General features: G+C 39.2%; 1 protein-coding gene across 4 annotated transcripts in view; it reads left to right on the top strand.

The window, feature by feature from the left end:
* Nucleotides 1-23,600, top strand: part of UMAD1 (UBAP1-MVB12-associated (UMA) domain containing 1) — a 254,941-nt gene extending 231,341 nt beyond the window's left edge. For all 4 annotated transcript variants that reach the window (XM_064380373.1, XM_064380372.1, XM_012450750.3 and 1 more), the window contains exon 4: nucleotides 21,651-23,600. In XM_064380373.1, the coding sequence (XP_064236443.1) occupies nucleotides 21,651-21,908 (258 nt within the window). In that variant the 3' untranslated portion in view covers nucleotides 21,909-23,600. The remainder of the gene's footprint in view (nucleotides 1-21,650) is intronic.
* The last annotated feature ends 1,256 nt before the right edge of the window (nucleotides 23,601-24,856 follow it).

Here is a 24,856-nt window from a genome sequence, read left to right as displayed (position 1 = left end):
GAATCTACATATGTACCTACTTTTAGGGGAGTGGAAAGCAGTAGGCACCATGAGAATGTTTGGATGACAGCAGATGGCTTGGTACAGATGCAGTAAAGAATTGAGGAATAACAGTACAAGAAACTGGAGGGGTAAACAAGGCCAGGTCATGTTTATGTGCTATGATAAGGAGTTTGGTCTTTTCTCAAAGGCACTGAGGAATTTTAAGCAAAGAAGAGAATTGTGTTTTACATGCTCCAAGTGGTAGGGAGAGTGTAGTGTAGGGTAGTAAGGCTGTACATGGGAAAGTGTTGCAGCATTCAAGGCAGAAGACCTTAGTATCCTGAATAAAGAGAATGACATGAACCTGAAGAGAAACGGATGAATTGGGGGAGATATTAAAGACAGAAAGGTTAGTAGGACTCAGGGATTTACTGCATGGAGGAAGTGAGAGGGAGGGACTGTGTTGGGCAACTATGTAGGTGTTCTTCACTGATACAGAAAATATTGGAAGATTGGAAGAGCATTAAGTTTGAGGTAAGGTTAAGGTAAGGAAGGGAATAAGAGCCAGATTTAAAACATGGTGAGTGTAAGATGTCCTGTGGCGTATCCAAAAGAAAACATGTAATAGGAGCTGAACATAGGGATCAGGAACTCTAGAGAGAAATCCAGGTTTGGGATTGGTATATGTGCGTGTGCCCGCACACACACATATGCGTGAATCGACATACATACTACTTTTGAGGGAGTGGAATAGTGGAGCAGTAGGCTTTGTGAGCATATCCACATCAGATAAGCTCATCCAAAGAAGTGTGTTGAGATTAGGAAGAGTAAAAGGAAATGAAACCCTGAAGAACACCATCACTTGAGAAATAGACAAAAAGAATAACCAGCTAGACATGTAGAAAACAAACCTAAGAAGTGTACCAAAGCCAAGAAATAAAACTTCAGAGAGGGAGTCACTAGTGCTAAGTGCTACAAAGTGGTCATTTCAGAATAGCGCTTCCAAACGTTTTCTGAACTTAGCAAGAGAGTGATCATTAGTAACCTTTGTGAAAGCAGACTCAGTAGAGAGGCACAGGCAGAAAGCAGGTCCAGTGGGTGAGGGATGAACGGCAGACAGTGTGTGCCCACAATGGTCTCAGCCTGGCTGTGAAAAAAACATGGAAAGGTAGTGTGGGAGTTAGGTAGGTGACATTCCAGGAGGCAATAGAGAGTTGAATACAACTTTTAAAAGTGGTTAATTGCTTCTAGGAAAGATTAGCAATTAGGAGACACCACCTAATTGATGAAGCCACATTTTTGAAGACACTGGGTGGAACTGCAGCCCTGGAAGTTCTGGGTAAAGGGCTGGCTACAAATGCAGATACATTTTTTGGGTGGGACAGATAGAGGAGATCCTCACTTGGTGGTTCCTGTTTTCTCTGTGAAATAGGAGGCTGGCCCGCCTGCCACCAGTGAGGAGGAAGGTAGTGATGTAGGGCTATAGGAGAGAAGAGAAAGGTGAAATGTGTGCTGTGAATCACGAGCTGGGAAGGCCTACTGGGAAAATGAGCTCCCTGGACAGCTTACGGTTAGAGTTCATGAATTTCTGTAAACCAACTTTAAAACAGTTTTTAAAAAAAAAAAAAAAAAAAAACAGCCTTTTGTGTTTCAAAACCAGTATTAAATAGGATCCTGCATTGAATGCACTATTTCTTGCCTGGTTCCTTTCCTGAAATGCTTCTCTTTCCTTTTTCCACCGCACCCCCACTCTAGTTGGCTAGTGTAGAGGATTTTTCCAGCTTCAGACAAACCACTTTTCCAAGAATACATGGAACAGATTACAGAAGCAAGTAACAGCCTGCTCACTTCCCCTTCTGCACTTGTATATACGTTCAGCTGGAGTTCTGAAAAGAGGAAGTCGGGAGAACATTTTTTTTCTTTTTTAAAAAGAGGTTGGAGAAGCAGGGAGCACAAGCAGGTGGAAATATTGAAGGAAAGAGAAAGAAGAGAAAATGGAACAAATACTGAAAAAAAAAAATCATGAGCCAGAAGGTAAACCGAAATGATGTCAGAGACTAGGAAAGGAAACAGAGAAAATATCTGCTTTCTAACCTAGCCTCTTAAAATCGCTACTGAAATCCAGCATTCTTAAACTGGAGCCCTCACTTCTAGGGGAAGCTAATACTCAGGCCACGTAGAGATAGAAATCTTCTTTGAATTCACCTTCTCCCACCTAATTTCTATGTCAGTGACAACGTGTCCTGAGATTTTATTTCCTTCTTTGACCTAACCCCTCAATTTTAAAATCAAGTCTGAGTGCCTAGAGTATCTGAGAAGGAAGAGGACCAGATCCAGTGCCATTCAATAACATTTAGTGAGCACTTTGTATGTTTAGGTGCTGTTCTGGGTACTGGGAACTTGGTGAAAAATAGGAAACAGTCTTTGCTGTTGCAATATGATTTCTCCCAAGTGAATGGAGACTGTTGCTTAGGAATTACATAGATGCAAGACACCAACTCTGGCTTTTAATAGCTAGACAGACATTTATTAGTGACTAGCTTCTTATTAAAAAATAGAAAGCTTGAGTGCCGCCGTAACTGCGCCATAGCTTATATCACCTTCTGCTAACCTCTGTCCCCTAATGCTTCTAACTCAGATTTGCCTCTCCACCTCACCCCACAGTCAAGAAGCTGATGTAATGCAAACAGATACCAGCTGAAGCCAGAATAGAATGGATAGTTATCTGGGGAGATAAAGTGACAGTGTTGCTTGTTCAGGCTATTGTTCAAAGAAGCTTGTCTTTTATTTATAGACATTAGAATTTAAAGGCATAGATAGCCGAGCTTGATATTACCTCTTCTTTCTGTAACTTGTTTCCTAGAAATATGCTTGATATAGCTACCTTCTCTGTATGTAAATTGAATGTGTTAGAAGGGTGTTTTATACCTGGTTTTATGTTCTTTTAATAGGTTCTGTTGCTGTTTTAGTTAAGGCTGGTTTCCAAATTTTAATGCATCAATATTTTGCTTTTATAGCATACTATTTTAATGCTATTTATCTGAGGCATAGGTAGCAGAGAAAAAAGCAGGAGATTTTAAAAGAAGCCAAATATAGATGACTTTCACATTAATAAAATATTCATAATTTAGTTGGATATAGCTAAGTAGATGAGGTCTCCAATTGTTAGTGCGTCTGCAAAGTTGGCGCCTCCTAATAGATTTCATGGTGATTACTGGAATTTCGTGCCAGGAAAAATGTAGTTGTCTGTTCTTAAACCTGAATTTCCTTGCTTTCAAACACCCAAGAGTGAGGTTCACAAGAATGCCACGAACCTTCTGTTGCTCTGGGGAAGTGACTTCATTTTCCAGCCCTTTACTGAAAAGTGTTATATGCCTTGTATTCTTGGAGTGTGTTTTTCCTAAGCTCTGAGAAGATTTTTAAGATTGAACCTCATGAATTTTTATACCCCTCTGCAAGAAAGGGAGGAAGAGTACCTGTAAACCTCTTTGAATTACTTGAAATAAAGATAATAGAATGTAAGGAATGAAAATAAATTTGGCCAATTTTTTTAATAGGTTAACTGATGAACAAGAAATAATTTTTATACAAACATATGAAAACAGCTAATAATAGTAAACTTTATTTGTTATAGTGACATAAATAAGAAAATTAATTTTCTTTGTAAGATTAAAAAAATCTAACATGATATACTCGTATTTAAACTAAGTAAGGGCAAATACTAATTTGAAAAAGAAGTACTAAAGCTAGATTTATGAAGAAACTATACTCTGAAACATTATGATAGCATTTCTGTGAACAGGATTAATCACAGAAATAACAAATATGCTTTATGAACTCAGTATTTGAAGTAATTTTCTAAAATTTGGCTATTAACCAAAAGGTTAATTGAGTCTTTTCTCTTTGCTCTATTGTAGTTAACATACTAATTCTTCCCATTAAAGACCCATTTTATTATGCAAATGAAAAAAATCACAAGACTTTGTGTCTAAGAGAGAGCTGCTTTTTGCAGGGAAACTCATGCACCTGTTTAAACCCCCAGCCCCCACCACTGCTTCCATTGGCTGCCAGACTTAGTGAGCAGGTTTAGCGGCTGTGGAGTCCTTGAATTTTGACTCACATTTTCTTTGTGACTTACTCTTGTTTGGCTTATATTTCTCCCCTTCCAGCTCTCAGCATGCCAACAGCAGCTGCATCATGGCACTCACCCTGCTGCCAAGAGGGCAGGCAGCCTCCTTGGAGACTGTAACATTGCATTATAGCCAACAGTTAAGAGATAGATGCTGGAGTAATACATACACCACAACTGAAATTCACATCATTCTGGGAGACATTTGGTGGAACACTTTGCCCATTGTGTTTTTAAACTAATTTTTAAAAACTTAATTATGAAAAATTTTCAAGCTTATGCAAAGGTGGAAAGAATACTGTAGTGCTGCATTCCCACGTACCTTCCTGTCTGTTTCGATAATTACCAACTCACAGACAATCTTGTTTCACTGTCCATGGTGTTTTTCCCATGATCTTCTCCAGACTCCTGGTAGATTCATTTCCAGGGATAAATATATCTTACATTAGACTTGCTTTTCCATCCTTCTGCAGCCTGTCTGTATGATCTGTCACCTTAATGATTTTCTCAGTCCTTTCTTCTTTAAGGTACAAAATATTAGCATATTTTTCCTCTTAAATTAAGCCAAGATATGCTACTTTAGTAACTGTTATATTTTCTAATACTGTACCTTAAAATTTTTGAAGCCCTGTTCATTCAGCCAGTTATTCTATCCAAAGCACGTCTGAAATGTGCAGGATCTTGGAATATAGAGCTTTAATGGTCATTGGGATTTTTTTTTGGATAGATTTTCTAATGTTGAACCAATCCTTGCATTATTGGGGTAAGTATTGCTTGATCATAATGTACTTTTTAATACTCTACTAGAATTATTTTGCTAATCTATTTTTTTATTTAGATTCACAAATGAAACTGGCTAGCATTCCCTCTAATTTTCACTTTTTGCACTGTCTGGTTTTGGTATCAAAGTTAAGTTAACTTCATGAAAATAAATTGTTTTTGTAAAGTAGGTATTAGCTATTCCTTAAAGAGCTGGTAAATTTGCTCATAAAACCATCTGGGTTGAATCCCTTCTGTAGGGGAGATATGTTTGAAACTAATTAAATTTCTTTAAAATACACTGAGTCTATTTGACTTTTCTGTTTCTTTTTTTTTTTTGATAATCATGTGATGTTTCTTCTTTAACCCATTAGTGTAATTAATTATAATGGTTGCTTTTCTTTTTTTTTTTTTTTCCATTTTTATTTTTTATTTTTTTTTATTTAGAAAGAAAGGAAAAAAAAGAACGAAGAGGAAGAAAAAGGAAGAGAAAGAGAGAGAGAGAGAATGGGAGTATTGCTTTCTTGCCCAGGCTAGAATGCAGTTTAGTAATGGGTATTGAAAACCTCTTTTATAGCAATAATTATACTTGATGTAGACAGGAAGGAATAAGGGAAGAAAATAACAAACAAGCAGCCAATCAATATTTCATTTAAACCTATGAAATGCTATGCGATTACTGTGGAGTGATTTACTTCCAATTATGTAGTTGCTTTTGGAATAGGTGTGAGGTGGTAATGTATGTTTTGTGTATTTGAAGTGGAGAGTTCTATAAATGTTTATTCAGTTTACTTGTTCCGGGTCTGAGTTCAAGTCCTGGATGTCCTTGTTAATTTTCTGTCTCGTTGATCTATAAAATCATTAGCTCTTCTTGTTACATTGATCCTTTTGCCATTATGTAATGTCCTTCTTTGCCTCTTTTGATCTTTGTTGCTTTAAAGTCTACTTTATCAGAGGCGAGAATTGCATCTCCTGCTTTTTATTTGTTTATTTTTACTCTCTGTTTGGTTGGTAAATCTTCCTCCTCCTCTTTGTTTTAAGTCTTTGTGTATCATTGCATGTGAGATGGGTCTGGATGCAGCATACCGATGGGTTTTGGCTTTTTATCCAATTAGAATATATATAAGTTTAATACTGGCATTTGATGCTAGCTGGCTGTTTTTCCCATTAGTTAGTGTAAAATTTTCATTGTGTAAATGCTCTTTGCTTTTTGATATATTTTTGGAAGGGCTGATATTGGTTGTTCCTTTATATGTATAGTGCTTCTTTCAGAAGCTCTTGTAAAGCAGGCCTGGTGGTGGTGAAGTCTCTAAGTACTTGTTTGTTCGCAAAAGATTTAATTTTTCCTTCGATTATAAAGCTTAGTTTGGCTGGATATGAAATTCTGGGTTGAAAGTTCTTTTCTTTAAGGATGTTAAATATTGGTCCCCACTCTTTTCTGGCTTGTAGGGTTTCTGCTGAGAGATCTGCTGTAAGTCTGATAGGTTTCCCTTTATGGGTAACCTGACCTTTCTCTCTGGCTGCCCTTAGTATTTTCTCCTTCATTTCAACCCTAATAAATCTGGCGATTATGTGCCTTGGGGTTGGTCTTCTTGAAGAATATCTTTGTGGTGTTCTCTGTATTACCTGGAGTTGAATATTACCCTGTCTTGCCAGGTTGGGAAAGTTTTCCTGAATGATATCCTGAAGAGTATTTTCCAACTTGGATTCATTCTCTTCGTCACATTCAGGTACACCTATCAAACGTAAATTAGGTCTTTTCACATAGTCCCATATTTCCTGGAAACTTTGCTCATTCCTTTTTATCCTTTTTTCTCCAATCTTGTCTTCTCGTTTCATTTCACTGAGCTGGTCCTCGACATCTGATATCCTTTCTTCTGCTTGATCAATTCTACTGTTTAAACTTGTGCATGCTTCGCGAAGTTCTCGTGTTGTGTTTTTCAGCTCCATCAATTCACTTATATTCCTCTCTAAATTGTCCATTCTCGTTAACATTTTGTCAAACCTTTTTTCAAGGTTCTTAGTTTCTTTGCATTCGGTTAGAACAAGTTCTTTTAATTCACAGAAGTTTCTTATCACCCAGCTTTTGAAACCTGCTTCTGTTATTGGAACACACTCGTTCTCCATCAAGCCTTGTTCTGGTACTGATGAGGAATTGCGATCCCCTGTAGAGGGAGAGGCATTCTGATTTTGAGTATTCTCTGCCTTTTTAGGCTGGTTTCTTCCCTTCATTATATATTTATCCCTCTGTCGTCTTTGTAATTACCGACTTTCTAACTAGGTCTCTGAGCGGACGTCCAACTTGTTGATTCCCAGTGCCGAAATCTGAGCAATCCACTGCACCGGCCAAAATAGCGGTGTTAAGATTGATGGTGCTTTTCTGCCTGGGAATCTCCGGACTCTGCACCAAGAACTGCCACGCTAAGGCGCCAGCAAAACTGCCGCGCCGGCCACAAGAGTCGCCCTGGCGACCCGTGGGGCTCCTCCGCTGGGAATCTCTTGGTCCGTGAGCAACAAATATTCTTCTGAAAGTGTGGTGTCCTCTCATTCTCTGCGATTTCAGTGGGAACTACGAGCCCGAGCTGCTAGTGATCAGCCATCTTGGATCTCTCTCCCCCGGTCATTGGGTTTGATGATCAGTTTCACTACTGACAAACTGTACAACCTGGGACAACTTTCTTAACCTCTCTGTGCCTCAGTGTCCTCTTGTCTTTAATAAGGGACTAATAGGAGCACACACCCTATAAGGCTGTTGGAAGACCTAAATGAGTGAATACGTTTAAACAGCTTAGATACAGCCTGACACAAAGTGTTCCATGTATGCTAGTTGCTGTCTTGTCATCGTTGCCATCCTAGTTGTCTTCATCATCTTCATCTTTGGTCCCTCTTCACTCATTTTGCATAACAGTGGGCTGAGTCTCAGATGGGTAAGACAACCCCCTTCAGATCAGATGGTAGTTTTATCAGGATAACTTGAACAAGAAAACACGTCTCAATGTCCTCAAGGAATTACCTTCTCAGAAATAATGATTTGTCAAAAAAAGAGGATTAATAAAAATATGAACAAGGGAATAAATATTGCTGCTAGAGAGTTAAGCCTTAGAAGCTGAGGAAGAGAGAGACCCTCAGCTGCTGGGGAGTCCTTGCCACACTGAGGCTGCCACCACGTCAAGAATCTCCCCTCCTCAGTTCCACACATACCCGCTGAAGAGGAAGGGGCCTTCATGTGCCATCAATAAAGCCTGCCCTACTAAGCCAAAAAAACCAAAAAACAAAAAAAGAAGTTGTGTGTTTACAAAGCAAAATGCTACAGGTAATATACAGACATACTTCAGAGATATTTCGGGTTCAGTTCTACACCACTGCAATAAAGTGAACATTGCATTAAAGCGAGTCACATAAATTTTTTGTTTCCCACTACATATAAAAGTTATGCTTACACTATATTTTCATCTATTAAGTGTGCAGTAGCAGTATATCTAAACAAATGTACATGCTTTAATTAATAGTACTTTATTGCTTAAAAAAAATGCTAACAATCATCTGAGCCTTCAGTGACTTGGAATCTTCTTGCTCGTGGAGGATCTTGCCTCGATGTTGATGGCAGCTGATGATGAAGGTGGTGTACTTAAGGCCAAGGCAGCTGTGTCAGTTTCTTAAAACAATAATGAAGTTAGCCACATCAATTGACTCTTTCACAAAAGATTTCTGTTTAGCATGCTGTACTGTTTGATAGCATTCTACCCACAGTGGGACTTACTTCAAAATTGGAGTCAGTCCTCTCACCTTTGCTGCTACTTTACGAAGCTTATGTACTACCCTAAATCCTTTGTTGTCATTTCAACAATCATCACAGCCTCTTTACCAAGAGTAGGTTCCATCTCAGGAAATCACTTACTTTGCTCATCCATGAGAAGCAACTCCTCATCCATTCATGTTTGATCATGAGATTGCAGCAATTCAGTCATTTCTTCATGTTCTACTTCTAATTCTAGTTCTCTTGCTATTTTCATCAAATCTGTAATTAATTCATCCAAGACTTTAATTAAAGTCTTGTACTTCCAAAATTATGCATGAAGGTTGGAATCAAGTTCTTCCAAACTCCTGTTAATGATAGTTTGACCTCTTCCAATGAATAACAGATTTTCTTAATGGCATCTAGAATGATGACCCCTTTCTAGAAGGTTTTCAATTTACTTTGCCCAGATCCATCAGAGGAATCACTATCTATGGCAGCTATGGCCTTATGAAATATGTTTCTTTTTTTTCTTTTTTGTTTTTTGAAATGGTGTCTCCCTCTGTCACCTAGGCTAGAGTGCAGTGGCACAATCTCGGCTCACTGCAACCTCTGCTTCCCAGGTTTAAGCAATTTTCCTGCCTCAGCATCCTGAATAGCTAGGATTACAGGTGCCTGCCACAATGTCCAGCTAATTTTTGTAATTTTAGTGGTATTTTAAGTATAGACAGAGTTTCACCATGTTGGTCTCAAACTCCTGACCTCAGGTGATCCACCCGCCTCAGCCTTCCAAAGTACTAGGATTACAGGTGTGAGCCGCCATGCCCACCCTGCCCTTTGAAAGTTTGAAGGTAGGCATTGACTTCTCCTCTGTAGCTATGAAAGTTCTAGATGGCATCATATTCCACTATAAAGGTATTTTGTCTATACTGAGAATCTTTTATTTAGTGTAGCCACCTTCTGCAATGACCTTAGGTAGATCTTCTGGATAACTTGCTGAGGGTTCTATATCAACATTTGCTACTTCACCTTGTACTTTTGTTATAGAGGTGGCTTTTTTCTTTAAACCACATGAACCAACCTCTGCTAGCTTCAAACTTTTCTTCCATGGCAGCCTCACCTTTCTCAGCTTTCAGAGAATTGAAGAGAGTTAAGGCCTTTTTCTGGATTAGACTTCTGCTTAAGGGAATGTTGTGACTGATTTGATCTTTTATTCGCTCCACTCAAACTTTCTCCATATCAGTTATAAGGCTTTGTTGCTTTATCATTCCTGTATTCACTGGGGTAGCACTTTTCCTTTCCTTCAAGAACTTTCCCTTTGCAGTCACAACTTGGCAGTTTGGCACAAGAGGCTTAGCTTTTGGGCTGTCTTGACTTTCAATGTGCCTTTCTCACTAAGTTTAACCACATCCAGCTTTTGATTTAAAGTGAAAGTGATATGACTCTTCCTTTCACTTGAACACATAGAGGCCATTGTAGGATCACTAATTGGCCTAATTTCAATATTGTTGTGTCTTAGGGTGACAGAATACCTTGAAATGTCCCAGGGAGGTAGACAGGGGAATGGCCAACTAGTTGGTGGAACAGTCAGAACACACACAACATTTATCAGTTAAATTTGTCATCTTACATGGGGATGGTTCATGGCACTCCAAAACAAATATAGTAATAGCATCAAAGATCACTGATCATGCTTTACCAAAGCAGATACAATAATGAAAAATGTGAAATATTGTGGGAATTATAATAATGTGGCATAGACACACAAAGTGAGCACATGCTGTTGGATAAATGGCTCCAAGAGACTTGATGCAGAGTTGCCACAAACCTTCAATTTGTAAAAAAATAAATAAATAAATAAATAAAAATAAAGCAGTATCTATGAAGCACCATAAAGTAAAAAGCAATAAAACAGTATATGCCTATGCCTCCCGCTTTAGTGGAGAAGGTGGGATGTTGGGAATGCTTTTGTATAAGAAAGGAGATTATTAGATTATTTGGCTAATGAAACTCTGGAACATTCTGTACATAAACAAAAAAGAGAAGAAAGCTTGGGTATGGCATGAGACTTACCACATCTAGGGAACATTTATATGTGAGAGTAAGAGAGAAAGGAAGGAAAAAAAGGAAAGGGAAAAGTTTTATTTGAACTACCAGTGAGTGTCAAAAGAAATGAATGGATTCTAAACTTCATCTAAAGCCAAATGGGATCCGGCATTTCTAAAATGTTATTTATTCACTTACTTTAACGTGTGCCAAGCAGTGTTCTACTTACTTATAACTTCATTTAATCCTTGCATTTAACAATCCTATGAAATAGTTAACTATTATCAATCTCATAATACAGCTAAGGAAACTGAGAACAGAGAAGTTAAATAATTTGTCCAAGGCCATTTGCTTCTTAATAAACAAGAGACTTGGGATTTATACCAAGCAGCATGGTTCTGGAATCTGTGCTCCTAACCACTTTGTTCTCCTGCTCACAGGTGATCAAAGCCCTGGTGCATATGGAATCTTGAGGTTTTATGGTGCACCCAAATGTTGCTTCCTTTTCCATTTTTCTGTATAAACCAGTATAGGGAAGCCCTTTAAAGAGACTAGAATGGTGGTGTCATTACTCACACCTACACTGTTCTCTGACCCAAGGATACTTAGTGTTGTGAGTCCCAATTCGATTTCAGGAGACAGGATCTGCCCACTGCAGACATACATCTTTATAGCAAGCTTTATCATAACAGAATATGATTACATTTGTTAGTTGCAGTTCTAAAACAGTACTGTGGTATTATTTTCACATGAAATTATAAGACCACTCTTACAGGCATGTGCTTTTTAACTTTATTAATTGAAGATCATTCACTAAAAAATACTTCTTGATGGCCCCTGTTTTAGATGTTGGAGATACTTTATGACAAGTTCTTTTTTTTTTTTTATCGCATTTTAGGTTTTGGGGTACATGTGAAGAACATGCAAGATTGTTGCATAGGTGCATACGTGGCAGTGTGATTTGCTGCCTTCCTCCCCTTCACCTATATGTGGCATTTCTCCCCATGCTATCTCTCCCCAACTCCCCACCCCCCGCTGTCCCTCCCCTATTTCCCCCCAACAGACCCCAGTGTATAGTACTCCCCTCCCTGTGTCCATGTGTTCTCATTGCTCAACACCCATCTATGAGTGAGAACATGTGGTGTTTGATTTTGTATTCTTGTGTCAGTTTGCTGAGAATGATGGTTTCCAGGTTCATCCATGTCCCTACAAAGGACGCAAACTCATCGTTTTTTATGGCTGCATAATATTCCATGGTGTATATATGCCACATTTTCCCTGTCCAGTCTATCATCAATGGGCATTTGGGTTGGTTCCAGGTCTTTGCTATTGTAAACAGTGCTGCAATGAACATTCGTGTGCCTGTGTCCTTATAGTAGAACGATTTATAATCCTTTGGATATATACCCAGTAATGGGATTGCTGGGTCAAATGGAATTTCTATTTCTAGGTCCTTGAGGAATCGCCACACTGTCTTCCACAATGGTTGAACTAATTTACACTTCCACCAACAGTGCAAAAGTGTTCCTATTTCTCCCCATCCTCTCCAGCATCTGTTGTCTCCAGATTTTTTAATGATCGCCGTTCTAACTGGCATGAGATGGTATCTCAATGTAGTTTTGATTTGCATTTCTCTAATGACCAGTGATGATGAGCATTTTCTCATATGTTTGTTGGCCTCATGTATGTCTTCTTTTGTAAAGTATCTGTTCATATCCTTCGCCCACTTTTGAATGGGCTTGTTTGTTTTTTTCTTGTAAATCTGTTTTAGTTCATTGAAAATTCTGGATATCAGCCCTTTGTCAGATGGGTAAGCTGCAAAAATTTTTTCCCATTCTGTTGGTTGCTGATTCACTCTAATGACTGTTTCTTTTGCCATGCAGAAGCTGTGGAGTTTGATTAGGTCCCATTTCTCTATTTTGGCTTTTGTTGCCAATGCTTTTGGTGTTTTGGTCATGAAGTCCTTGCCTACGCCTATGTCCTGAATGGTTTTGCCTAGGTTTTCTTCTAGGGTTTTTATGGTGTTAGATCTTATGTTTAAGTCTTTAATCCATTTGGAGTCAATTTTAGTGTAAGGTGTCAGGAAGGGGTCCAGTTTTTGCTTTCTACATATGGCTAGCCAGTTTTCCCAACACCACTTATTAAACAGGGAATCCTTTCCCCATTGCTTGTTTTTGTCAGGTTTGTCAAAGATCGGATGGTTGTAGATATGTTGTGTTGCCTCCGAGGCCTCTGTTCTGTTCCATTGGTCTATATCTCTGTTTTGGTACCAGTACCATGCTGTTTTGATTACTGTAGCCTTGTGGTATAGTTTGATGTCCGGTAGTGTGATGCCTCCCGCTTTGTTCTTTTTGCTTAGAATTAACTTGGCTATGCGGGCTCTCTTTTGGTTCCATATGAAGTTTAAGGTGGTTTTTTCCAGTTCTGTGAAGAAGGTCATTGGTAGCTTGATGGAGATAGCATTGAATCTGTAAATTACTTTGGGAAGTATGGCCATTTTCATGATACTGATTCTTCCTAACCATGAACATGGAATGTTTCTCCATCTGTTTGTATCCTTTCTTATTTCATTGAGCAGTGGTTTGTAGTTCTCCTTGAAGAGGTCCTTGACATTCCTTGTTAGTTGTATTCCTAGGTATTTTATTCTCTTTGTAGCAATTGTGAATGGCAGTTCATTCTTGATTTGACTCTCCTGTTATTGGTGTATAGGAATGCTTGTGATTTTTGCACATTGATTTTTGTATCCTGAGACTTTGCTGAAGTTGCTTATCAGTTTCAGGAGATTTTGGGCTGAGACGATGGGGTCTTCTAGATATACAATCATGTCGTCTGCAAATAGAGACAATTTGACTTCCTCCTTTCCTAATTGAATACCCTTTATTTCTTTTTCTTGCCTAATTGCTCTGGCTAGAACTTCCAGTACTATATGTTGAATAGGAGTGGTGAGAGAGGGCATCCTTGTCTAGTGCCAGATTTCAAAGGGAATGCTTCCAGTTTTTGCCCATTCAGTATGATATTGGCTGTTGGTTTGTCATAAATAGCTTTTGTTATTTTGAGATACGTTCCGTCAATACCTAGTTTATTGAGGGTTTTTAGCATAAAGGGCTGTTGAATTTTGTCAAAGGCCTTCTCTGCATCAATTGAGATAATCATGTGGTTTTTGTCTTTGGTTCTGTTTATGTGGTGAATTACATTTATAGACTTGTGTATGTTGAACCAGCCTTGCAATCCCGGGATGAATCCTACTTGATCATGGTGGATGATAAGCTTTTTGATGTGCTGTTGCAATCGGCTTGCCAATATTTTATCAAAGATTTTTGCATCTATGTTCATCATGGATATTGGCCTGTAGTTTTCTTTTCTTGTCGAGTCTCTGCCTGGTTTTGGTATCAGGATGATATTGGTCTCATAAAATGATTTGGGAAGGATTCCCTCTTTTTGGATTATTTGGAATAGTTTCAGAAGGAATGGTACCAGTTCCTCTTTGTATGTCTGGTAGAATTCGGCTGTGTACCCATCTGGACCTGGGCTTTTTTTGGGTGGTAGGCTCTTAATTGCTGCCTCGACTTCAGACCTTGTTATTGGTCTATTCAGGGTTTCGACTTCTTCCTGGTTTAGGCTTGGGAGGAGGCAACTGTCCAGGAATTTATCCATTTCTTCCAGGTTTCCTAGTTTATGTGCATAGAGTTGTTTGTAATAATCTCTGATGATGGTTTGAATTTCTGTGGAATCTGTGGTGATATCCCCTTTATCATTTTTTATTGCATCTATTTGGTTATTCTCTCTCTTCTTTTTTATTAATCTGGCTAGTGGTCTGTCTATTTTGTTGATCTTCTCAAAAAACCAGCTCCTGGATTTATTGATTTTTTGAAGGGTTTTTCGTGTTTCTATCTCCTTCAATTCTGCTCTTATCTCAGTTATTTCTTGTCTTCTGCTACGTTTTGAGTTTCTTTGATCTTGCTCCTCTAGCTCTTTCAATTTTGACGATATGGTGTCAGTTTTAGATCTCTTCTTGCTTCTCATGTGGGCACTTATTGCTATATATTTTCCTCTAGAGACTGCTTTAAATGTGTCCCAGAGATTCTGGTATGTGGTGTCTTCATTCTTGTTGGTTTCGAAGAACATCTTTATTTCTGCCTTCATTTCATTGTTTATCTAGTCGACATTCAAGAGAAAGTTATTCAGTTTCCATGAAGCTGTGCGGTTCTGGGTGGGTTTCTGAATTCTGAGTTCTAACTTGATTGCACTGTGGTCTGAGAGACTGTTTGTTATGGTTTCCATTCTTTTGCATTTGCTGAGGAGTGATTTACTTCCAATTACGTGGTCAGTTTTAGAGTAGGTGTGATGTGGTGCTGAGAAGAATGTATATTCTGTGGATTTGGGGTAGAGAGTTCTGTAAATGTCTATTAGGTTTGCTTCTTCCAGGTCTGAGTTCAAGTCCTGGATATCCTTGTTAATTTTCTGTCTCATTGATCTGTCTAATATTGACAATGGGGTGTTAAAGTCTCCCACTATTATTGTGTGGAAGTCTAAGTCTCTTTGTAAGTCATTAAGAACTTGCCTTATGTATCTGGGTGCTCCTGTATTAGGTGCATATATATTTAGGATCATTAGCTCTTCTTGTTACATTGATCCTTTTACCAGTATATAATGTCCTTCTTTGTCTCTTTTGATCTTTGTTGCTTTAAAGCCTGTTTTAACAGAGATGAGAATTGCAACTCCTGCTTTTTTTTGCTCTCCATTTGCTTGGTAAATCTTCCTCTATCCCTTTATTTTGAGCCTTTGTGTATCCTTGCATGTGAGATGGGTTTCCTGGATACAGCACACTGATGGGTTTTGACTTTTTATCCAATTTGCCAATCTGTGTCTCTTGATTGGGGCATTTAGTCCATTTACGTTTAGGGTTAATATTGTTATGTGTGAATTTGATGCTGGCATTTTGATGGTAGCCGGCTGTTTTGCCCATTGGTTGATGCAGATTCTTCATTGTGTTGATGCTCTTTATCATTTGGTATGTTTTTGGAGTGGCTGGTACTTTTTGTTCTTTTCTATGTGTAGTGCCTCTTTCAGGATCTCTTTTAAAGCAGGTCTGGTGGTGATGAAATCTGTGAGTACTTGCTTGTTCACAAAGGATTTTATTTTTCCTTCCCTTATGAAGCTTAGTTTGGCTGGATATAAAATTCTGGGTTGAAAGTTCTTTTCTTTAAGGATATTGAATATCGGCCCCCACTCTCTTCTGGCTTGTAGGGTTTCTGCTGAGAGATCTGCTGTGAGTCTGATGGGCTTCCCTTTGTGGGTAACCCGACCTTTCTCTCTGGCTGCCCTTAGCATTTTCTCCTTCATTTCCACCTTGGTGAATCTGATGATTATGTGCCTTGGGGTTGCTCTTCTTGAGGAATATCTTTGTGGCGTTCTCTGTGTTTCCTGGACTTGAATATTGGCCTGCCTTGCTAGGTTGGGGAAGTTTTCCTGGATAGTATCCTGAAGAGTATTTTCCAGCTTGGATTCATTCTCGTCGTCACATTCAGGTACACCTATCAAACATAGATTAGGTCTTTTCACATAGTCCCATATTTCTTGTTGACTTTGTTCATTCCTTTTTACCCTTTTTTCTCTAATCTTGCCTTCTCATTTTATTTCATTGAGTTGATCTTCGACCTCTGATAGCCTTTCTTCTACTTGGTCAGTTTGGCTGTTGAAACTTGTGCATGCTTCGTGAAGTTCTCGTGTTGTGTTTTTCAGCTCCATCAATTCACTTATATTCCTCTCTAAGTTGTCCATTCTCATTAGCATTTCGTCAGATCTTTTTTCAAGGTTCTTAGTGTCTTTGCATTGGGTTAGAACATGTTCTTTTAGCTCACGGAAGTTTCCTATTACCCACTTTCTGAAGGCTGATTCTGTCATTTCATCACACTCATTCTCCATCCAGTCTTGTTCCCTTGCTGGTGAGGAGTTGTGATCCCTTGTAGAAGGAGAGGTTGTGATCCCTTGTAGAAGGAGAGGTGCTCTGGTTTCGGGTGTTTTCATCCTTTTTGCGCTGGTTCCTTCCCATCTTTGTGGATTTATCCACCTGTCGACTTTGTAGTTGTTGACTTTCTGATTGGGTCTCTGAGTGGATGTCCTGTTTTTTGATGATGAAGTTATTTCTGTTTCTTGTTTTTCCTTTTAACTGTCTGGCCTCTCTGCTGTAGGACTGCTGAGGTCCACTCTAGGCCCTGCTTGCCTGAGGATCACTTGCAGCAGCTGCCAAACAGTAAAGGTTGCTACCAGTTTCTTCTTCTGCTTTGTCCCATAAGGATACCTGCCAAATGTCAGTCTGAGCTCTCGTTTATGAGGTGACTCTTTGGCTATACGGGGGTCAGGGAGCTGCTTGAGGAAACAGTCTGTCCTTTATAGTAGCTCAAGTGCTGAGCTGTGAGCCCCATTGTTCATTCAGAGCTGCTGGGCAGGTAAGTTTAAGTCTGCAGCAGCAGAACTCATAAACCCCCTTTTTTTCCCAGGTGTTCTGTGCCAGGGAGTTAGGGCTTTATGAGTTTCCTCTGTGCTGCTGCCTTTTTTTTTTTCCTCTTCAGGGCTGCCCTGCCCACAAGGAGGCAGCCTAGTCACTCTCAGCCTGCAGAGGCTTTGCTGAGTTGCTGTGGTCTCCGCCCAGCTTCCATGTGCACTTCCCTGCAGTCCTTTTTATATGGGTGTAGTTAGAACTGCCTCGGCAGTGGTGGCCCGCCTCTGTAATGATGGACTCTCTCTGTAATGGCGGGTTGCCTCGGCAACGGCAGGTTGCCTCGGCAACAGCAGGCTGCCTGAGGAATGGCAGACTGCCTCCGTAGAGGTGGAGTGCCTCAGTAATGGCGGACACCCCTCCCCCACAGAGCTGGACCATCCTGGGTTCAGCTGTGCTTGCTGTGAAGCACAAGCACAACCCACATGCTCTCAACCCAGAGTGTTTCCAATTCCTGTTTTTTTGTTTTTATTTTTGTTTTTGTCGGGGTGGGACCAGCTGGACCTGATCACCTGGCTCCCTGCCTCAGAGCCTTTTGTTTTTTAGTTGAATGGTCAGCTCTCTCCCAGGTGTCCTGGTTGCCTGTTGAATAGGCCCCAGGATCTGTGTGATTTCCCATGCGGCGACCCACTGCGCCGGCTGAAACCACGGCTCTGAGATTCGTGGCGCTTTTTTGCCCGGGAATCTCCTGACCTGGCTCCCTGTTTCAGCTCCCCTTGCTGGCTAAGTGGGGACACATTCCTGTTTACTCTGCACTGGGAACCGCTGCACCGGAGCACAGGCAAAACAGCCGCGCTGGCCAAAACAGCCACCCTGGCGACCCATGGGGCTCCTCCGCCTGGGAATCTCCTGGTGTGTGGGCAATAAAAATCTGTCTGGAAATGCGACGTCCACTCACCCTCTGCGCTTTCACTGGGAGCTGCAATCCTGAGCTGCTCCTAACCGGCCATCTTGCAGAGATCTCGACAAGTTCTTTCTCTATAAATTCCCTATGTATTTTTCCTTTCTTATATGCTGCTTCTTATAAATCATCATTATTTCTCCTAACTTAAAAAGAAAAACAAAAATCAAAAGAAATTTTTCTTGACTACACGTCCCTTTTTAACTACTGGCCCATTATCTTTCTCCATCTACATCATAACACCTAGGAAATATTGTCTAATTTTCTCTTCGCTTTCTCCACCAGATCTCATCCAGCTCTAGATTCAAATTATATCTCCGTGCCTACTAACAGCTCCACCTGATGTTTTAGGCACTGAAACTTCCAGAACTGAAGTATTGATCTTTCTACCCATTTCTGCTCCCTGGTACTCTTTCCCATCCCTGTAAGTGGTGATTCCATCTGTCTCATTGCTCAGGCCAAGAACTTTGACTTTGTCCTTGATTATGCTTTTGTTCTCACACCCCCACCATCCATTCTGTCTCTCTAAAAATCCAACCATTTCATCTCACCTTTGCTATCCCTGCTATAATCCACTTCATAGTACTCTCTCATTCCCAGCTATCTTCCCACTTCCTTCCTTGGCCACTCCAGCTCTACTATCTGCTGTTAACCCAGCAACCAGGGTGATTATTTTAAAACATCAGTCAGAGAACAATATGTTCTTCACTATTTTTTTCATCTAACATGAAAAAATGTGGATGAATTTCATCCACATAATTTTGAGTGAAAGAAGCCAGAAGCAAGAGTTCATGCTGTATGATTACATTTATTTAAAATACAAAACCAGGCTGGGCATGGTGGCTTACACCTGTAATCCCAGCACTCGCCAAAGCAGGCAAATCACCAAAGGTCAAGAGTTCAAGACCAGCCGGGCCAACATGTTGAAAGTCCATTTCTACTAAAAATACAAAAATTAGCTGGACATGGTGTCCGTTGCCTGTAATCCCAGCTACTCTTGAGGCTGAGGCAAGAGAATTACTTAAACCTAGGAGGTGGAGATTGCAATGAGCTGAGATTGCACCATTGCACTCCAGCCTGTGCAACAGGAGCGAAACTTTGTTTCAAAAAGGAAAAATAAATGAAATAAAATAAATAAATAAACATATACATACACATATATACACAAAACCAAGTAAAACCAGTTCTGTGCTGTTAGAAATAAGGATTGTGATTGAGGGGACGGGGGTTGATTGTGACTGCAAGAGAACACCAGGAGGGCTTCTGGGGGCTGGTCTTTTTCTTGATCTGGGTGCCGGTTGCTCATGTGTGTTCAGTTTGTGAAAATTTAGCAAGTTATATACTTATGACGTAATCTCTTCTGTATTTTATACTTTAAAGTTTTACAAAATTATTTCTCATACAGAAAATCATTCTTCTCTTTTAGACTTATGAGTCAAAGAATTTGTCAGCATTTATAACCAAAGACACAATGACCCAGAATCTCTGGGATACTGGAAAATTTATAGCACTAAATACCCACAGAAGAAAGCAGGAAAGATCTAGAATCAATATCCTAACATCACAATGAAAAGAACTAGAGAAGCAAGAGCAAACAAATTCAAAAGCTAGCAGATGACAAGAAATAACTAAGCTCAGAACAGAACTGAAGGAGATGGAGACACAAAAAACCTTTCAAAAAAATCATTGAACCCAGGAGCTGGTTTTTTGAAAAGATTAACAAAATAGACCGCTAGCCAGACTAATGAAGAAGCAAAGAGAGAAGAATAAATAGACAGAATAAAAAATGGATATCACTACTGATCCCACAGAAATACAAACTACCATCAGAGAATACTATAAACACCTCTCTGCAAATAAACTGTAAAATCTAGAAGAAATGGATAAATTCTTGGACACATACACCCTCCCAAGACTAAACCAGGAAGAAGTTGAATCTCTGAGATCAGTAACAAGTTCTGAAATTGAGGCAGTAATTAATAGCCTACAAACCAAAAAAAAAAGCCCAGTAAATCTTCAGGCTGGTTTGAGTTAGGTTTACTGCACTGATCTAGGCATGTGGGATATAGCAGTGAACATAAGCTACGAAAGCTCCTTTACTGGACCCAGTGGCTCATACCTGTAATGCCAGCATTTTGGGAGGCTGAGGCAGGCAGATTGCTTGAGCCCAGGAGTTCAGGATTGGCCTGGGCAACATGGTAAAATCCTGTCTGTACAAAAAAATACAAAAATTAGAAGCATGGTGACATGCTCCTAATAATGCCAGCTACTTGGGAGGCTGAGGCAGGGAGGGTTACTTGAGCCTGGTAGGCAGAGGGTGCAGTAAGGTGGGATCACGCCACTGCACCCCAGCCTGGGCGACAGAGTGAGACTCCCATCTCAAAAAAATAACAAACAAGAAAAACACATAAAAGTAAGTTTCATGTAAGTGAGAAAAGGCCTTATTGAGATGGCATCTGGTCTAGCATTTGGAGGGAGGTAAAGGAAGTAGCCCTGTGTATGTCTGGGAGAAGAGTGTCCTGGGCAGAGGGAATGGAAAGGGGCCCTGAGGCAGAAGCAGGCTGGGTGTGCACAAGCAAGCACTTGTACTAGCAAGGAGACAGTGGAACTGAAGAGGAATAGGCCAGGGCACACTAGCTGGAGATGAGGTCAGAGGCATACCTGGAGCCAGATCATGAAGAAGCTCGTAGGCCTCTCTAAAGACTTGGTAGTTTTATTCTGCCTGAGATTGAGGGGCAGGATGGGGTCGTTTTTTGTCCAGGCTGGTTTGAGTTGGGTTTCAGGTGCTCATAGTGGCAGGCCATTTGTCTTCATTGCTGTAAATAGATTTCAATTTATTACCCATTCTTCTCTTGATTGATATTTAGGTGATTTGCAAGAGATAATTAATTATAAAGAAACTGAACAAGATATATCCTTTCTTAAAAAAAATTGAATAAATTTTGTGACATAACAGGTTAGTTCCAATGAAAGTCAGGCAATCAATCAATACTCATGGTATACATCAGAGATAAATTATGAGTACATACATATTAAACAGTAAAGTGTACAAGATTGAAAATACAAAGATATGCCCGATAGATTGCTTGCCTTCAAGGACCCTAGAATCTGGTTGGAGATAAGATACATATGTATATGGAACAGCAACAAGAAAGGACACATATAGGCAATACCAAATAACATACTAGGCAATTTGCCCCATAAGCATTCTGAAATAGGCAAGATCACTTTGGACTCCAGTGATACAAGATTTTATGGGGCAGCTGAGAATTTCGCAGAGCCTGAAAACGCACATAAGATTTGGAAAAGTGGAGACAGACTTTGCAGACATTATCTGAGCTAGGGAAATAACAGGAAGGCCAGTTTGTATTTAAGGGGTCTGTGGGTGGTCAGTCTGAGTTAAAGTTTAGGAGCATTTTAAAGCCTAACGAGATTTGGATGAATGTCATTCTAAAGGAAAGTAAATAGCTGCATTCAAATCAGGGAATATTTATATAGTCCACGTTTCTCAATCATTTTGATGTATTAATGCCACATTTACCGTGACTAAACCTCAAAGTTCACAAGGTCTAAATGTTTTAAATATATGTATTTTTAGACCAACAAAGAAAATGCATCCAGTGTGACTGTATCAGACCCTGAGACGGAAAATAAGGCAGGCCACACTCTGGAGAACAGCTCATTAATGGCCGAGCTGCTGAGCGATGTACCCTTCACCTTGGCCCCGCATGTGCTGGCAGTGCAGGGCACCGTCACTGACCTTCCCGACCACTTACTCTCCTATGATGTCAGCGAAAACTTATCCCGGTTTTGGTATGATTTCACTCTTGAAAATTCAGTGCTCTGTGATTCATAATCTTTATGTCTGTTTGCACCTTAATAGCTTTAAAATATAAGTTTGCCTATTTTATTTAACCTGTTTGATGTTCTTTGCCGTTTCACTGTTTAAGGCCCTCAGCAAAGCAAGGATCTTAAGTGAAGAAAATAGCATTATGTTCATTACTCTATTTTTTAGAAAAAAGAATATTTGTATAAAAACCGAACTTAAGTTCTACTTCCTTTCTCCCACATAATAAATATAAAAATTAGGCTATGAAGATTTTATGAAAGGAGTCGATGCCTTCAGATGGTCTCTCAAAATATAACATCTCAAATTTATCTTAGAAGAACTGTGAAAAAGAATTGTGGCATTTTTTAGTTACCACAGCTCTGAAGTCTGAGCTTGAGGTGGGTGTGAAGTCTCCTTTCTGGTTTGTAGGAAGTTGAATTAGTGTTATTCCCGAATTTTTCTCTTCCACAGTGTTTATGAATGAATTCAGAAAAAAGGTGCCAGTTAGCTTGATTTCTTCAGTCTCACTTTAGACGCATTGATGTGGAAATGTAAAACTTGTCCTAGACAGCAGTGGTAGTTTGCTGATACGAGCGTGCTAGAACTGCTCTGCGTCCTGTTTCTAGAGTGGCCCATCTCCGTTTTCTTAACCCCATGGCAGCCCTTTCCATCGTGAATAATTGTTGTGTCCCCGCCTCTGTTCTCTTTTGCTACTTCAGTGCGCTCTCTGACCAGCTTTCCAAAGAACTTGCCCTGCTTCTGCCTCAGTTGGCGTTTGCTCTCCTTACCACATATGTTCCCAGTTTATGAAGAGATCCACATTTCCTTTCAACCTCTCTGCCTCCTAAAAAAAAAAAAATCTCGTGATGATACGTATTATTGCTGATAACACCCTTATTTAGAAATTTGTTGGCCACAATACAGATGGAAATGTTTTACTGCTGAAGAAACTAAAATCAACTCATTTCCAATTAGAGTATAGGCAAAACACATAGATATGACTTAGTTCTTGAATATCCATTGTTTACTTTAATGAAAACAGAACTGCCATTGGTCAATAAACTGTGAAGGGAAGAGGTAAATTGTGATAGAGAATTTTCTATGCCATGGGAAATTGAAATCACATTTATTTTGATTACCAGCAATATGATTTATTAACTCTGTGCCAAGTTTTAAGTATATTTTTTTCACAAAGATAGAGTGCCATAGTGAAACTAAACACTGTGCATAAAGGTACATGAATTATTCAAGTTTTAAAATATTATGCATGTTTGTTTAATAGATGTGGCATGGTCTTAATAAAAATGCTATGTTATTTAAAAGTTATAGGAACATTTCTGTTGACAAAAATATGCTTCATTTACAAATAATATTATCATGTGGTTAATGATTAAATTAGATCTTTACATAGTTTTTATAAAACATCAGTCTAGGAAATATAACTTATTACTGATGCAAATGTGAACATTTTGTAGTTTTGTAAAAGCACATCCTTTTCAAATATCTATGTTAATGTACCCTTGAAACTAAATGTGAGCATATAGTCAGTTTGTCTAATGTATGTGTGAAATTTTGTCTAAAATACCTAAACATTTCATCTATATTTATGTCTACCATGTTATAAATGTTTATAAGTACCTTCATGTGTCTATAAAAATATTATATTTAAATAAATGTGAATTAAAATAAAAATTTTGATTATTTTCAGAGCCAGAAAAATGGGTTTCTTTGCATTATTTATATCTGAATGCAAGTTATTGATTCTTTAGGAGCCAAAAAGTTTAAGTATATAGTTTGTACAGTGCAGGGAAAAGTTATCCAATTTCCTCTTACTTGTAAGTTTTAAGGAATAACATTGAAAATGGTAAGATCACTAGCCCTGGCTTAACAGGACTAGAGGTATTCGAGAGAGATGACATGAGCACTTCTAGATCAGTCCCATCTTCACAACACTGAGTAAGGGCCAGTGTTAATGATTTTCTTTTATAAACAAAAGTATTGCGAAAATGACCATTTACATTCTTTTATTCTGTATATAAATCAGTGTTTCTATTAAACATTAGAAATCAATCAGTCAGCTTCATTTTACCCAAGAGAAAATTGAAGCCTAGAAAAACTAAATGACTTACATCACTTAGTGATAAATAAATGCTTACTTTAATAGTTAGTAATTATAATATATGATAACAAAGCTGTATGAATGATATGGTGGGAAAGAGTTCAGGCAATTAAGGTGACCAGACAGAGTTTGTAATGGCTCCCTCCCTTATAAGTGGTGGGGCTTTCAATCAGTTCCCTAATTTCTGGTGCCCTCAGTTCCCTCAATTGTTAAACACTAATTATTCATAACTTGCAGGGTTATGTTAAGTTATAGGTGGTGTCTGTCAAACGCCTGGCAGCCTAAAACCCAGCGCATCATCAGTATTCTGGGAAAGGGATTGTTATAATTCTTGTTATTGGCCACATACACGCAGTAGTATAATGCAATCCAAAATACATATTAGTTGAACTTCTTAAAGAACAACAGAAAAAAACAGCTACCTACATTAACTGTAGATCTCCCCTCCTTTCCAGTATTTTCTTTCCATATTAAATACCTTGCTGTGAGAAATATTCCTAAAGTATGTTAGTTGACTGTTCTGCCTTAGCTAAGAATTCCATAGTGAATATTTTTTCCTCATTATTATAGTTTTTTTCCTAATATATGTTATTATTGCAAAGTATTATAGGTATAGAATGTGCAAGTGATTTTACTGAATCTTTTATTGATTGATTGATTGATTGATTGATGGAGTTTCGTTCTTGTCGCCCAGGTTGGAGTGCAATGGCACAATCTCAGCTCAGTGCAGCCTCCGCCTCCTGAGTTCAAGCCATTCTCCTGCCTCAGCCTCCTGAGTAGCTGCGATTACAGGTTCCTGCCACCACGCCCAGCTAATTTTTATATTTTTTAATAGATATGGGGTTTCACCATGTTG

The sequence above is a fragment of the Aotus nancymaae genome, unplaced genomic scaffold (assembly GCF_030222135.1).
Source record: "Aotus nancymaae isolate 86718 unplaced genomic scaffold, 86718_ANA_hifiasm-v0.15.2.pri h1tg000025l, whole genome shotgun sequence".
Classification (NCBI taxonomy): domain Eukaryota; kingdom Metazoa; phylum Chordata; class Mammalia; order Primates; family Aotidae; genus Aotus; species Aotus nancymaae.
The sequence above is the reverse complement of the archived record's forward strand: the minus strand, read 5'-3'. Positions and strand labels throughout refer to the sequence as shown.